We start from the raw sequence: 15,891 nt of genomic DNA on the forward strand, positions 1-15,891 counted from the left end.
CACTTTCACTGCAGCTTCATAGACTCCCCAGCGTAAGTGAAGGGCAGTAACGGAGGCTGTCTGTGCGATGCAGACCCCCACCAGCTGACAGAGAGGATGACAGAGAGACCTCCATTCTCTGTCAGCCGGTGGGGATCTGCACGATGTGCACAGACAGCCTCCGTTACTCACCTTCACTTACGCTGGGGCTTCTGTGAAGCTGCAGTTAAAGTGCCTGTCAGCAACGGAGGTTCACAAAATACCAGGGAGTCGGGAGAGAGGCAGAGAGGTGTATGGGAGGGGGAGGAGTCAGAGGGGTGTATGGAAGTGGAGGGGACAGACGGATGTTGTCTGTGCGTATCGCACGGACACCCACCGGCTGACAGTGAGGGGAATCCAGGTCCCCTGCAGCGTTGCGGGGGATCTGGATTCTAGTGTTATAATCCGATCTCTGTTTGAGGTCGGATTATATAAGGAGAGGAGTTTTTCAGAGCCTTTGCTCTAAAAAAACCTCTTTTTATAATTGATAAAAATCGAGTCGACTAATCGATAATGAAAATCGTTGTCAACTATTTTAATTATCGATTTTATCGATTAGTTGTTTCAGCCCTATTCTAGTTAACCACTCTTTCATGAGGAGCATATAGAAGGATTGTTATCTTGAACACTGGTGGTATGCGAGCCACAGTTTGATTACCACTGCTCTACATAAAAAGAACTATCAACCATTCTCATGGTAACATTTTCACCCAAGATACTTCATCAGTAAAACAACCTCAAAGAATGAAAGCCCAGATAGATAATAATAATAATAATAATAATAAGCTTTCTACGGACAAAGCTGTCTGTTAAGGTAAGTCATGTAAGGATAGTTTAGTGTACATAGCCCAGAATTACCTTAGCAATGAAAATAGCAAGGGAGGAGCAGTCTGTAAAGTGAATAACACTAATGTTGTTACCTCAGTATAGAACTCCTTTTGCAACCATTATACACCGTAAGTATTATCAGTCCAGGATTGGATTTGCTTTATGTAGACTCGTATTCTACTTGCCTACAAAGTGAATAATCAGATGCATTGGACAAAAGGCCATGTCTATTATGTTTAATCCGTTTCTTTCATGTTGTACCGTAACCAGATCTTCTGTTTTGTCCTTGAGAAAAGGTACATGAGTCCTAAAAACCACTGAACAAAATACAACTACCCAGTTGGCAGAAAAGAATGTGTCATGTCGATTGACAAAGACAAAGTAAATAGTATATTGTAGATGTGGATCAAACCAACACAAAAGATAAATAATGGGAATTATAAGGTTAGAGTGTAGGCAGGATATAGAATGGCAGGTTAGTAAACACATAACTTTCAAATAATGACTGGAATAAAGGCTCCTGCTAACTGAAAGAAATTGGGGCTGACGGTAAGAATCTGCAAACATATTATATTTCTAGCCAGCTTCTCCATCTAAGGTCAAAGTCATATCAAAAGAATCAACAAAATCTTTTTTTACTTGTTTCCATTAAAACACTTTGTCAGTGGCAAAAGAGATGCGAAAATCCATTCTTTACAAGTTTATGTACCGAGTGCGGTACTTCGCTTAAGTGTGTATATGGGCTAATCAGATTTTTTTTCCTAAATCCATACAGTTCTATACACTATGTGAACCTATGAAATACTGTTTGCTGATTAAAATAATTAGTGCCTGTAAATGGATACTTGCATAGATCTAAGCATGAATTAAGATGACTCAGAAAATATTTTTATGTCTCCGTGACTGGGTGTCCCTTAGACGCCAATGACGCAGTCATTGGGGCGGCAAAAAGCATTTCTCATATTTGTAATCACAACTTACAGTAACATTTGACAATAAGACTTCTTCTCTCAACCCCACAGAATAAATATTTGTGAGTAAAATTCCTGCCAAAAAATTGGTCTTGGATGATGACGGGTTTCAGTCTGACCCTTGTAATTAAACTTTATAACCTCATCCTGTGGCAGAGTGCATGGACTGTACTAAAATAGGGTATTTTGCTTTCAAGACAATTGGCTTTTACTCAAAACCACCCAAAATACCCAATGCTTTGTAGGGTATGACGCATATCTTCCAGCAGCTAACTGTTCTTTTTATCAAAGGCAGTCTGGGAGCACTGTGCGTTCATTAACTCTTCAAGGTCCATTACATGGTTAAAAGATTGTAAGCTCGTTTGAGCAGGGCCCTCCTTACCCCTTGTTTGTGTAAATCAAATTACTATGTTATATACTACTTGTTATGTCCTGTTTACCTATTGTACGGTGCTGCGGAGCATGAAGGCTCTGTATAAAACAATAAATAATTATTATAATAATAATAATTATAATAAAAGGCCAAGGGGGGAAATGAACACTTTGTCACATATAAGACTTTGCTTATTTCTGGCTAGATTTTTCTTGTTTCGTCAAATCCTTTTCTCCTCCCCTAAACATCCCTTTGTAGAGTTCCTGTATCGTTTGCATCACTCCGTCTACTCTTTGAAATTATCAGTTTTCCCTTAACACAAGTGGCTTTTCTGTCTGGGATGAAACAACATCTGGTCTTTATGTACCTACTGCTGTCCATCTTGTTTTAAAGAGTAAGGCAGAGACCTGGCCTATTTCACTATCATAATGGTTTGAAGGACTGCTAGCAGGCCAGATAAGAACCGAGAATAATAATTTCATTGTTTAGTGAATAATTATTATTCCTTTACCTTTCACTATATATATTGGTCTCCTCATAGAAAGTGTTTCTCCTCACCCTCACTCCAATTAATGCTTTTCCCTGAAAACATAGTTTTCCATTTGTCATTGTTCAATTTATCTCATGGACCTTTATTCCTTCTTTCATTTGGTCTTCTAACTGTACCTCACTCTGATTTTTTTATGTAGCTTAGCAAGTTTTTGTAGGTAAAGATACCCTCTTCAAGACTTAAATCTATCAGTCCTTACTTTCTCCGATCTGTGTCTTGTCTAGGAGCTCAGAATGTTTTGTGGATTTGAATATATCACATCTTATGAGAATCCTTTTTATATAAAAAAATTAAAACGTATGTGTGAATTGTCTGAATAATGCACATTTTTCATTATAATTGCCATATTCAATTACATAAACAGATACAAGGTCATTGAAGGCCTTGTCCCATAGTTATGATTATAGCCCCCCCTCCAAAAAGAAAAGTGTCCTTACTTAAACTTTATCTTAAACAGATAAGAACCGCTATTTGGACCACCTAGTCTGCCCATTTTATCCCTGAAATATGTTCACCTTTGAAAAAAGTAATTTTTGCTCATTTTCTAATATGTCATTTAAAAGATAAAAAATATTTGGACAATAAATAAATGTAGCACCATTGAGTGCTTGAACAAAGAGCTTGAGGATTCTCTTCTCATTGACAGTATAGCTTGTGGTCACATGAATAATTTGACCAGTAGCTACAGGGTTCAGGGAGGCAATTATCAGTTCCGAAAAAGCTCACAAATGAGCTGTTAATGATTTCCTGCGTGAAATGTTCTTAAGTCTGTGTTCAATATGTTGCTTGGACCTTCACATGAACAAAGGAATTTGTCACCACATGGGAAAAGGGACCATAAACGATAAAAATATGGACCCCACAGGTGAACATCACACAACCTGCTAAATAGATGAAATACAGATGGACCATGTATAGTGAGATGGAATCCATTATCCTATGAGTCCAAGCTAGAGAACTGGAGATCAGAAGAGAACCATTAAAAGAAATTTAATTGCAGGATCAGGTTTAGCTTGGTCAGATTTGTTTAGTCATGGGTGCTGGTGGATGTTTTACTTTTTACAATCTTGTTTTATTTCAAAGAAGGGCACACCTTGTTTTCATTTCTCCACTGTTGAGATGCCAGACAAGTTTGAGACACAGTAACATGACAGGCTAAGGGCCTGGGAACAATATCATCAAGAAGATCTGTACAGGAATATGTACCTAATCACTTATTTTTATTTTATTCTTTTAGAGGAAAAGAATTTCACAGTGCTGTCAGATTAACCCCTTTGGATCTGTAGATACTTGTTATATCTAAACACATTTTAATTATGATCAAAGAGTATTGAAATATATCAAGCAAAGGAAGATTATGGCACCAGTGTTCAAAATAGTGACTAAAGATAGAATGGAGCAGCTGTGGAAGATCAAGTATCTTACAACTACAGTTTCTTGAGCTTTTGGTTGCAGAGAGAAATCTTTTTGCCTAACCATGTTTAGAAATCAAATAAACTGTACACTTTGATACTGTGGCTAGCTTTGCAAATAAACCACTGAAATGGACTCCTAATCTTGCAATATTTTATCATGAACAATCTTTAAGACAGAAAAAGTTGAATAGATGAGCGAATGACACCTGAAGCAAGAGTTGGGAAGGGGTACCCAGAGGGTTGCTGTCTAGATACCATGGAACAATGACTCTCCACTAGTCTGTGGGCGGCCAAAGACAAATAATCAATGGTGTTTAGAAACAGGTGAAGAGCTAACCGTAGCTAATCCTGATCTGGATCTGTTTACTAAACACTTAAATACGTCCAAACACGGGGCCCAGCTATCCTCTACTGTTGTACTGAACCCTTTGGCTTAGGAAGGCCTTTGCTTCTAAGTAAATATTAATATTTGTCTTTTAGAATGCTATACAGTGAACGGAGCTGACTACAGGGGGACGCAGAATCAGACATCCCTTGACGGTGGGAAGCCATGCCTCTTCTGGAATGAGACTTTCCAACATCCGTACAACACCTTGAAATATCCCAATGGTGAAGGTGGTTTAGGCGATCACAACTACTGCAGGTATGAAGGGAGATGACATTTAGATAATACGTCTCACTACAAAATATAATCATGCATTAATCTTTCTGGTTAGTTGTACTAGGCTTATTTTCATATTTATGTTTATTCTGTACATATCAATGTCAATTCTTTCAGGAAGCTTTTGAGAGAATGAAGCAAACATTTCCAACTTCTGCACGAGGCAGCCAAACAGGCTTATGCTAGCAACAAACACTACTTTGGCCCAGATTGTATGACTAGGTTGCAGCTGGTAAAGTAGAAACAGTTTCTAGCATTAGTTGTTACCCGGACACCAGTGTAACTCATCATAAAACAGGCTTATTTGTAGACATTTTGTCACAAAGCTAAATGAGTTCCTTCCTATTACCATGTCCATGCTGTGTAGCTGTGTATGTACCCTGCAGTGCTGGCATCTCTAGCTGGCAAACACAAGCTTGCCAATTGAACAGCAGGCGAAAGGGATATTTTTAGATCCCTGGCTTGGCTTCTAACACTGACTACAGCATTATGTGACAGGATGAACTTGTAAAGACAGAGAAGCATATAGTTATTCCATTTTACTGTAGCTACTGGCTTAATGTCAGCTTGTGTTGTCTTGTGGCCCAGGCTACCTGTCTGAACATTGCAACCTGCTGGCCTTTAATCTGTTTTTTCTTATTGTCAAACACATACCCAAATGAGTTTGTCTCAATGGGTTTTGAACTTGCAATCTCATGGAGGCTGCATACATTTATAGTTTAGAGAAGAGCCAATTCTTATTTTGAGTGTAGAATTTGGAAGAAACAAATGAAATTAGTTAAAGATATGTTTTCACACCAACATGTTTTTACCCTAATATGTGGAGTGCGTACTTTTGTACTGTGGAATCTAGTGGCGCTATATAAAACAATAAATAATAACATTAATAAGCACACGGTTGTGCATTAAATAAAAATATTTTTTTTCGTTCATTAAATTGTCATATGCATGCTCAGCATTGAATTGTTATATAGCTTTGGTGACCTCTTAAACGTTGCTTGCGCATCATAAGAAAGCACTGAAAGAAGTTTTATCTTTGCAGATATCTTGGATATATGTGGCTATAGTAAGGTATATGCAGTAGCTATTATACTGCCGTTGTGTTAAACAGGGAAAAACATTCATGCTCTGGGTCACTGTGTAAATAGAGGCAGAGGTTATAGGAGGGACATTTAAATGTTATAGTGTAAGGCTGGAAGAACAGCATCGGATGTCAGAACATATTAAATAAAAAGCAGACTATCTGACAGCTGCTTGTGGCAGTAGCTGGTGCCCTGTCAATAACCTATGAAGATAAGAAACTCCTTAACAAATGGAAGGGAGATGCAGAAAGTGAAAGAAAGCTGTCCTGTTTTGGTGGATTTTTTAATATTTTATCCAAACTGTCAGAAGTCAAAAAGTGAGAAGTCATATGTGCCTTGAGGAAGCAAACCCAAGTGAGGGGTAATAAAAATTCGGAATACATACAAAAGTCACTCTTTCAAAGTTCAAAAACATTGTTGGCAGCAAATGCAGAAGTTCTTCAGGCTGATTCTTACAACCTCACACTAGAGGACATTTGAAGGAATTTGAAGGAAAGATTTTTATCTCATAGCCTCTTCTAACAAGAGGATCCCCTGTATATAGACATATTCACTGGACTGCCTTAGAAAGATAGAATTTGACAGCAGATAGGAACCAATGGATAATTAATCGCAGAACAGACCAAGATGCATAATGGAACCAAGTCATGTGAGATACCTTGCTGTGAACTGTATAAACAAATCTGCAGAAACAGTTCAACTCAACAACAAGATAGACAACATCAAAGGAGCATGATCATGCACATCTCCAAGTGTTGTGTTTATGATACAGCGCAGAGTGTGAAACAGGATGTTACATAGGTGAAACCAGCCAAAAAAACTTAACCTATCGATGAAACACAACCAAATAATTACTGTATCCCTGTTACTCATCAATGCAGCCCCCGGAACCACTCCATAAAGAGCCAAAAGTACTCAAATGAAATATATAAACTAGAAGGACATTTTAAATCAAGACAATTAACCATTTCAGTACCAAAAAGACAGGACGAAATATGGACGTAGGATTACTTGAACTTTATACGACATTTAATATTAGTTCCAATATTAGTTCCACGCTTTTTTGCTTTCCGTTTAAACGTTCATTTGTAAATGTATTCAATTACAATTAAATGTTTTGCCCCGTTACTTTCTTATCACACTAATCTAATTAATTTATGGGACCGTAGATTGCTGTAATCTATACATTGTTAGGCTTTTTTTAATGCAAATCTCACTTTTTACATGCCACTGGTGTAACACGGCTTCCTTTAACAAAGTAGGCAGATATACACAGACAGTGTTGTATTTCGTATATTCAGTAAATTGTGCCATTTTATTTTTAAGATGGAGCGCCGCAGAATAGACAGAGTTCCAGTTGGTTTCATGTTTCCCATTGTGCTAACAGATGGGGAAATAATTCTGCCAGTGCCATAGAGAAGTTCTGTGCTGATACTTCCAAAAGATTTTGCTTAAATACATTTCCCCGTCAAACTGATACCATAAACAGGTGGGGACTGGCAAAATACTGGAGGCCAGAGTTACTAATGAATAAGCGGAATGCATTTCTACGCTTTTCTGCCAGTTCAATGTATTTTTCATACAGTCCATTCCATGGGTAATTATGCAGACGTTATTGAATCCTGCGGAGATTTAGTGATATCTTGCGAAAGCCCCAATGCTACTGATCACATCTGCTGTAAAACAATGAAACCATTCTTTTCCTTCTCCATAGAAGCTCTAATGCTTACTTAGCAGCGGACCCTATAAATTACCAAAGGTCGACCCCGTGTCATCTTTATAGGTCAGTGGGATGACAAGTCTCTCAGAGAGATCACTCTCCGGACCTTGGATGTATTGTGTAAGGTAATTAGAATATAAATAAATTCAGGGTTAGTGCATGGATATAATTGGTGCTACTTTGGGTAGTAGGAATTGATGGTGAAGTCTTGAACAAACCTTTGAGGCACATCATGTCAATGTAAGAGCCATTCCCGAGAATCTAAAATCGATTATTTTCTTTTACGTGGGCAGGCTTGTCTGATGGAAACTCACAAAAAATACAAACTGTGCAGGAAGGGAATTGGGCAGTTTTAATTTTACTGCTGCCTCTAGAACTTTTTTTTAAAGGCAGTCATTAATATAGATCATATTTTCTCTCAGATGGAGAGAGGGGACTCTACTTTGGCTCTTCTCAAAGAGATCTTACCCCATGTTTTTATGGGAAACACTACACCTTAAATCAGGGTTTGATAACACTAGTCTTCAAGGGATACAACACCAAAGAGAACCTTATTCAATTACGAAATCCTAAAACGCTTCCAGGACTGTGACCTTCAAGTACACCAGTGTTTTAAACAAGACTACCCATTACAGGGCGCCATATAAAGTGGCCTTTCACTTCAAACAGTTTTTTAACCACTTATATACCTATATATTTGCAGGAGTGAGGTATGATAAGAGTCAGCCTTCTATCTTTTTTATACTTGAGCGACTTGACCGTTTGACCTTAGGGTTTATTAACTAACCAAGCAGGTTGTTTTATTAATGGGGGTGATGATGCAAATCTGTCCCCATCTGTCTTTGATTAGATGGGGGGGCCTTATGCATGAATTACAGCATCTTATAAAAAAAAGAAAAAGCTCTGGCTAGCAGCTGCATACTGTTCTCATCACCACTGAAGGAATGGGAGGGTGAGCCTGCCGTTCCATATTAATTTATTAGAATAAGTATACCATATTTAAACTGATGACTCAAATGAACATGAGTACTATATATAATACATACTGAAATCGTAAAAAGGCATGTATGCCCATGTCTTATCATGGCAATTCCTGTTCTTTCACATGGCATAGGAAGCTCTTCCATACTCCCTCGGCCCCATTTACCTCTTCTGATGAGCTACTTTTGTAGGAGATCATACTGTTTGATGAGTGTATCACAGTATCTTTTCAGCCCTAAAAGTATCAACAGTGTGTATAAAACAGTAGCTTATAAGCACATTCTTCTTCTTCTACCTGCTTCTTTTTAATTATTCCAAACATCTATCTGTAGGTTGTAAGTAACATAAACACCTGTGCCCTTGACACTAGTCTAGCCACACTCCCTGAAATAAAAGTTTCCCTCTTTGGCTATTTGTAAATAGTGGCAAAAAAACAGAATGTTGCAGAATCTTGTAATACCTTTTTTATTGGACTAACAGTAATTACTGTTAGTCCAATAAAAAAGGTATTACAAGATTCTGCAACATTCTGTTTTTTTGCATTCTTATACACTGGACTAATACGGCTACCCCAAACTACAGTAAATAGTGGCAGGAATGCTAGTTCTTCAGGAGAACTTGGTATCTGTGAATGTGCATGTTTGTGCTAGCACTGGAAGCTTTTTTTTACCTAAACTTTTATTAATTAAAGGAACAATCCTGTCAATGCCATTGTATGGTGTACTAGTAGTAGTAGTAATGCCTACCACAAGACACAAAGCAGCTGCCAGAAAAGACAATTATATGCTGCTTGTTTCACTGAAAGAAGAGCATCAGTGAAGCAAACACTGATTGCTTCACTAACTCCTAAAAGCAAACAAATGTAACTGCTCCTTTATAGGGGAGGAAATTAGTACTTTTAATATTGTTTTTTTTAACAGTTTGCCAAGTGTCAGTTTGTTTAGTTAAAAAAGTAAATGCGTGGACGTTCCAAATTTTTTTCCGAAATTTTATTTCTATGAAAAACACGGAACGTTAAAAACATATCTCTAAGGATTTCTAACTCACACGTTTAAAACCGTTGCTCTCCATAAACATTTTTTAATGAAACTGTCACTTCAAAATGTGCTTGTCAAAATGCACTTGTCACCCCATAAAAACTTTGGACTGGTTCCAAGCACACAAGAAATGATGTACATAAAATGTGCAATCCACAAGTGTGCAAGTTCCCTGTGCTGTTGTATTCAACTACCTTCTCGGGGGCAGAACATCATAGAGTTGACAGTAAGATAATTTGAGAATCCAGATCTGTTCTCATAGTATAGATTGTTGCTTTAAATGTGTTTGTTTTTAGAAGCAACGTAATCCAGTCTGTTATTTATCAGACATTCCTTACTAATTCAGGAGCTCCAGGTGGGTCTTTTCACTTTAGTTTTATTTAAGAATTTGGCTCAAATATTTATTAATGCTCTTCCTTTCTTCCACATACGGAAACACATCAAATTTTTTATCGCGTGGCTATATAATTATACTGTTTTTTGTGCGCTTACTATAAAGATATTAACATCACGTCTCAAGTTTATATTCCTTACAGATATATCAGAGAGGATTTCCTTGTACGCTGAGGAAGAAAGAATAGAGGAATATTAGGTTGTTCATTAAAAAAGAGAAATATGAAGTTATTTATTCATAACTTTGAATACTATACATTTAAAAAAAAAAAAAAAGACATTAATTCATAATATATGGTATGGCTTTTTTTTCTAAGGGCTTTTTTTTCTACAGCTAATAAATAATAAGCCCTTACAAATATTTCTTCCCTGTTTGAAAATATTTTTGGTTTTAGCAATATCTTTTTATGCACATCATACTGAAATAGCCATTTCTCTTCTAGACTTGTAATATGTAGTTGATTTGGTATTTGTATTTGTTTAATACCTCTGGCTACCAGCATCATTTCAAAATAACACCTTTTTTGCAGGACAGTATTTGTCATGTTTCCCATACAAAGTTAGGATAAGAGGCAGTAACAAAAATGGAACTGTTTACAAAAAATGATGGGGAATCCTTGGAAAACACAATTTTCTACAAAAAGTATCAAATTCCATAGAATCACAAGTCTCAGAAAAGATATGTTTTTGTGGAGTTTATTGGTATTGATACCTTGGCACACAGCGTCCATATGGGTCTTGTTCATCTTATGTGACATCATGAATATTTCACAAGGCAGAATAAAATGTGTTTCATTTGTTGTAACATGTTTGACAAATTCATATTGATAGTATAGGTTCTTCTAATGTTTATGAAAAAAAATAAATCTACGAGTTTTACATTCTTTGTGGTTTCTTCTTTAGGAAAATGTATATTTTTTTAGATTAATGTGCAGACCTGGGGTAATCGACCTTCTGAAAAGTACAACGAGAAAATAAAAAATAAAGCCATACACCCTGCAGAGACTCCCCGTTGTTCTTAAGCATTAGTGATATTTGATAGCTGTATTTATTTTCATTGTGGGAGTAAAGACACATGTAATAAAGTGTAAACATTGCGTATACTTGGGGTAAAACTTGGTTCAATGAAAGAAAAATCCCTCAAGTGAAGTGAACTAATGTTTTTAAGATGTCTTTATTTCTCATATTGTAGGGGTGCAACCAAAATTGCATGAATTAACATGAATTTGTCTTTTTTTCTCAGGAACCCAGATGGTGATGTGAGTCCCTGGTGTTACATAGCAGAGCATGAAGATAGTGTATATTGGAAATACTGTGACATTCCAACCTGCAGAAGTAAGACCAAATTAATCTTTTAGCAAACCCTTGCTTTTACATTGAAACAATGGAATTTGTTGTGTAATATATGAGTATAAACTATGATACCAAATAATAAGTGCTTAACATAAACATGAGTCGCAGTAATAAAGTAAGTTAATGGAAATATAAAAAAATATGCTACTTGCTGTGAGATAAAATTATTCTAATTACTAATAATAATTTCTTTTAAATGTTAAATTTTTATGGGTTTCCACAATTTTTACATGTTGCATTCCAAAAATAGTAATGGATCCCAGATTTTTAGCATGACCCAATTCTCACGTACCAATTAAAAACATGTCATATTGTGCAACAACATTGATACTGTTTCGTTCACTAACGTAGAATAATATGTCTCGTACCTTTCCAATTAACATCACTGTCTTCATCCCAGCACAGGTTCTCTGTGTTCGAGGCCTGTAACCTTAAGGCACACTGTGCTCTCCAGTGTGTTAAAAAATTATGAGAAAATAACACACACCCATACATAAAATGTGAAGTATTTAATGTGAAATGTAGGTATCTCCTGGAAGATATGGCTGATGTGGTCACTTTCAGAATGATTTGTCTTGTTCAAATAGGGATGTCTATCAACTGGAATGGTTAATGGATTTTGAGGGCTGGTTAGAGAACCACCATTATAAAATGTAAAGACTAATAGAGTCCTAATGTATGCCTTTGGCTTTTTGATTTATTAACATTTAAAGAACACTGTAGCGTAAAGAATTTTTTGTTTTTATTCTGTGGTTATTTACCCTTCCAATATTCAGAAAAGTGTTCCTATCGAAGCATTATGCAAAGTCCTTATCCTGTCCGAGATAACTCAGAGCTCCTGGAGAAATAGGGACGGAAGAAGAGAACCAATTAGCCCACCTAGTCTGCCCTCTTTGAATTATATGTGTGTTTTAAAAAATAATTCTGCGCACATTTCTTAAAATATAAAGTGATATCTGCCAATGCTTGTAGGAAGTTTCTTGATACTTCAGTTTACTGATTTAACTAATCATTATACTTGTGCATTCAGATACGTATTGCCAATTTTGTTAATTTATGAGAAAACAAAGAAAGAGCCCCAAGCGAAAATGAAGCAGAGAGCTCCAAATTTTCATTTGTATTTTGTTGCTTTTTCATTATCACTCACTCTGTCTCATTTTTCCACAGTACCACTTCTTCTCTTGCCTCTCCTTGTTCTTCTGTCGTCTTTCCTTATCCACTTCCCCCCTGTATAAGATCCATTAACCAGGCCACCCGGAGAACTTCCACACTCACCCTCTCCCCCGTTAAAGGAACAGGGAGAGGGTGTCCCCTGTGGCTCTAGCCTGATGCGGAAGTACTCTGAGAGGCCAGAATAATGTAGACGCTGTGAAAGAGCAGTGCAGAACCACTTTTCTTTCTCCATGAACGGGTGGAGCCAAGGTGCGCCCCACGGGGACAGCCTCTCCCCTGTTCCTCCACTCTGGGGAGGGGCCGTGCACCGTGGCTCCTTCCTTTTGCGGATGCCTTGTTAACATAGCTGGTACAGAGGAGAAGCAGATCAAGAAGATCACTTAGGTGCACTCCTAAGTTGAATCCATTTGTAAAATTTCAACACCCGGAGAGTGTTGTTCAGGGTTGCAGCTGTATATCCGGCAAGAAGGGAAGTACCCTATTTTTTCATATATTTTTTACACCATTCACTATACGAGCACTGGTTTTCACTTTTACTTTGACAATGATTTTCTTCAGAACCAAAAGAGTGGGAAACAAAATTTGTTAAACAAATGGACCATGGACTTGTTTACTGATCATTTTGCAGGGCCAGCTTAGCCATTCCTGTATACTATAATATCTTTATAGTAAGCGCACAAAAAACAGTATAATTATATAGCCACGCGATAAAAAATTCGATGTGTTTCCGTAGTGATATCAAGAAGCTCGAACATTGAAGTCTCAGGCTAGTAAATACACCTCTCTAAGACGTAGCTATATTTTTTACAGATGTCTAAAGCCACTGTAGATCCAAAAAAAGAATTGTACTGGGCCCTCAAAACCATTATTTACATTATAGGGAGGACAGAGTGGGATGAGGGAAAATAAAACACTCCCGGCTGAGGTCACTAAAGGATGTGTAATGAATTTCCAGAGAAGTAGAAACCATACCACTGCTTTTAAAGTGGTAGGAGCTCATTTGCATACAGAAACGCTTTTTATGTCTGGTGGCATAGAACTTTGAAGTTGTGCCATCTGGCAAAATGTAGCCTGTGGTTTTTCTATAAACCATCATAATGTGTACTAACAATCAGACTGTATTACATATTTAATATTCCTGTCAAAGCTGATCACTTACCAATACATAGCAGGTGTGCTTGGTAATGTACAGATTTGCAGAATGGTAGGATTTAATTTCCAGTATACATCACATCTGATAAGAAGTGTCTTAATCTGACTCAAAAGAATAATGATATTAGGAGCATATTCCAATATAACAGTATTACTGCATAGTTATGATTTTTCTTTCCTTTTTTATGAGCTGCATTATTTCATAAATATGACATCTTTTGAGTCTGCCTGGCACAGAGAATGGCAGGATGCAAGGGAAAGGTCGGGAGAAGAAGATGAAAAACAATAGAAAGAAAAAAGGATGAGCAGGATGGGAAAAATGGTGCAAAAGTAGATAAAACATTAGATATATAAGGGTGGGTGGGAAGTGTGGGACTAGACAGAGGGGAAGAATGAGAGTAACATTGGCAGAAGGTGTTTTAGAAAAAGGATTGCAGTGGAGAAAACATTCATTACCACCGTGAGTTTCAAAGTGTTTACAGTGTGTGAGCAATATTTAAAATCGGTAGTTTAGTTTTCTGTATTGAAAGACGGGAGAGGGGGCAACATAGCTATGAAGACCAACCAAGAAAAAATATACAAAGCCAGGTGAGGATTTTTGGGCATGTAGTGGTGAAATTAGCAGTTGAATCCCCAAAGGAACAAATGGGAATGAAAAACACCAAAAGGATCTGATATGAAAACCGTTGTGGGGAGGTTCAGTTATCAGTCAACAAGGGATGTGATAGAAAGAAAGTTGGAAGAAAGACTGCGTAAGGTAAACAAGATGTATGACTGAATCGATCAAAGTATCTTCTCAACATACACTCAACAACATGTTATGGAATGGGAATAACTGAAACAAGAGGAAGGTAATAACTAAAGAATTATGATGTGCAATGTGATAACATGATGTTTCCTCATTACAACGTGCAAATGTAAGAGGGCAAAAGTGTCATGAAAAATTGGAAAGCATGATATCGAGGGTATCAAATAGGAGTAAAGGAATGAGCCAGCTGTACATTGCCATGCATGCACTTTCCACTCCAGCAATGTAAACAGTACGAGTGTTTCGTTTAAATAGTCTGGTTGTCCAGGGTGAATCAAAGACAAATATCCTTTAAACACAGCCCACTGGTTCCATGTTATACAAGTCAACCAGTTTAAAAGGACCGTTGAGTGCTGCAGCTGCTAATCTCTCAACAAATACTTGAACTGTCTTTCAACACTCTACAAACAGTTTACTGTATGGAGAGAAGCATTGATTCCATTGAATAACCCCATCCCTGTATGTGTTTAAAAATGCAAATGTTGAGCCCCCACAATAAGAGGCAAAGCTTGCCTTCATGTGTATGAGGTCCATTCATAGACCTATTCCGCATGCATCTATGTTCTTTTTCCACTATCAGTACATGTTCATTTTTACATTTGTACCCCTTCTGCGTTTTTCATAACTCTTAATTAAGATGGGGAAAGCCAGAGTGATTGATAAACATTTGCTTCAGATTACAAATTAGAAGAAAATTCTTTATGATTTAAAAGGACAAAGAAAGACAAGTATGGGAATAAAAAAAGACTATTTCTTGTCCGATGTCTTACTCTAAAAATAGTGTGGATGATACTGAAAAGCTGTATAAATTAAAGAAAACGAAGACAAATTAGTGTCTTCATTAACCCTGGAGTCTGAAGGACTTTCCTATGCATTACGAGGAAAAGCTGTAAATGTCCAAGAGGAGATAGTGATTATTATTATTTTATATTATGTTAGTTTTATATATTATTGTTTTAATTACTGGATTATTATTTATACATTGTGAGAGTACATCCCACAGTTATAGCAATTAAATAAATAAACCTGATGTGATACTGAGATCTAGGTCAAGATAAAGAGACATAGGTGTGACAGATGAACAGAATAAATACAACAGCAGGCTATATACTGTGTTTTCCCTTTTCTTTTAGAACGTTTCAGCCATTTGTGATATTATGTTAATTATATAGCACATTTTAAGTGATAATTTATGAAATATTTGAATACTGAAATATGTAACATTTGCAGAGCTTACAAGTCGAGTGCGTTACCAAATTAAGCTAAATGTCCGGGTAAAAAAAAACAAATCTTGCATGCTGTATGCAAAGCTTGCAGGATTTAACAATAGTAAAGAGTAAAATAAAATAAGATACCAAGATACTAATAGGATTAGA

The 15,891-nt window shown here is 36.8% G+C and overlaps 1 protein-coding gene across 1 annotated transcript in view; it reads left to right on the plus strand.

The window, feature by feature from the left end:
• The first annotated feature begins 1,314 nt into the window (after positions 1-1,314).
• Positions 1,315-15,891, plus strand: part of KREMEN1 (kringle containing transmembrane protein 1) — a 34,231-nt gene continuing 19,654 nt past the window's right edge. Inside the window, exons 1-3 of the mRNA XM_089481701.1 lie at positions 1,315-1,321; positions 4,636-4,798; positions 11,273-11,364. Of these exons, the coding sequence (XP_089337827.1) occupies positions 1,315-1,321; positions 4,636-4,798; positions 11,273-11,364 (262 nt within the window). The remainder of the gene's footprint in view (positions 1,322-4,635; positions 4,799-11,272; positions 11,365-15,891) is intronic.

The sequence above is a fragment of the Sceloporus occidentalis genome, unplaced genomic scaffold (assembly GCF_023333645.1).
Source record: "Sceloporus occidentalis isolate IW3139 unplaced genomic scaffold, rSceOcc1.0.p SCAF_16, whole genome shotgun sequence".
Classification (NCBI taxonomy): Eukaryota; Metazoa; Chordata; class Lepidosauria; order Squamata; family Phrynosomatidae; genus Sceloporus; species Sceloporus occidentalis.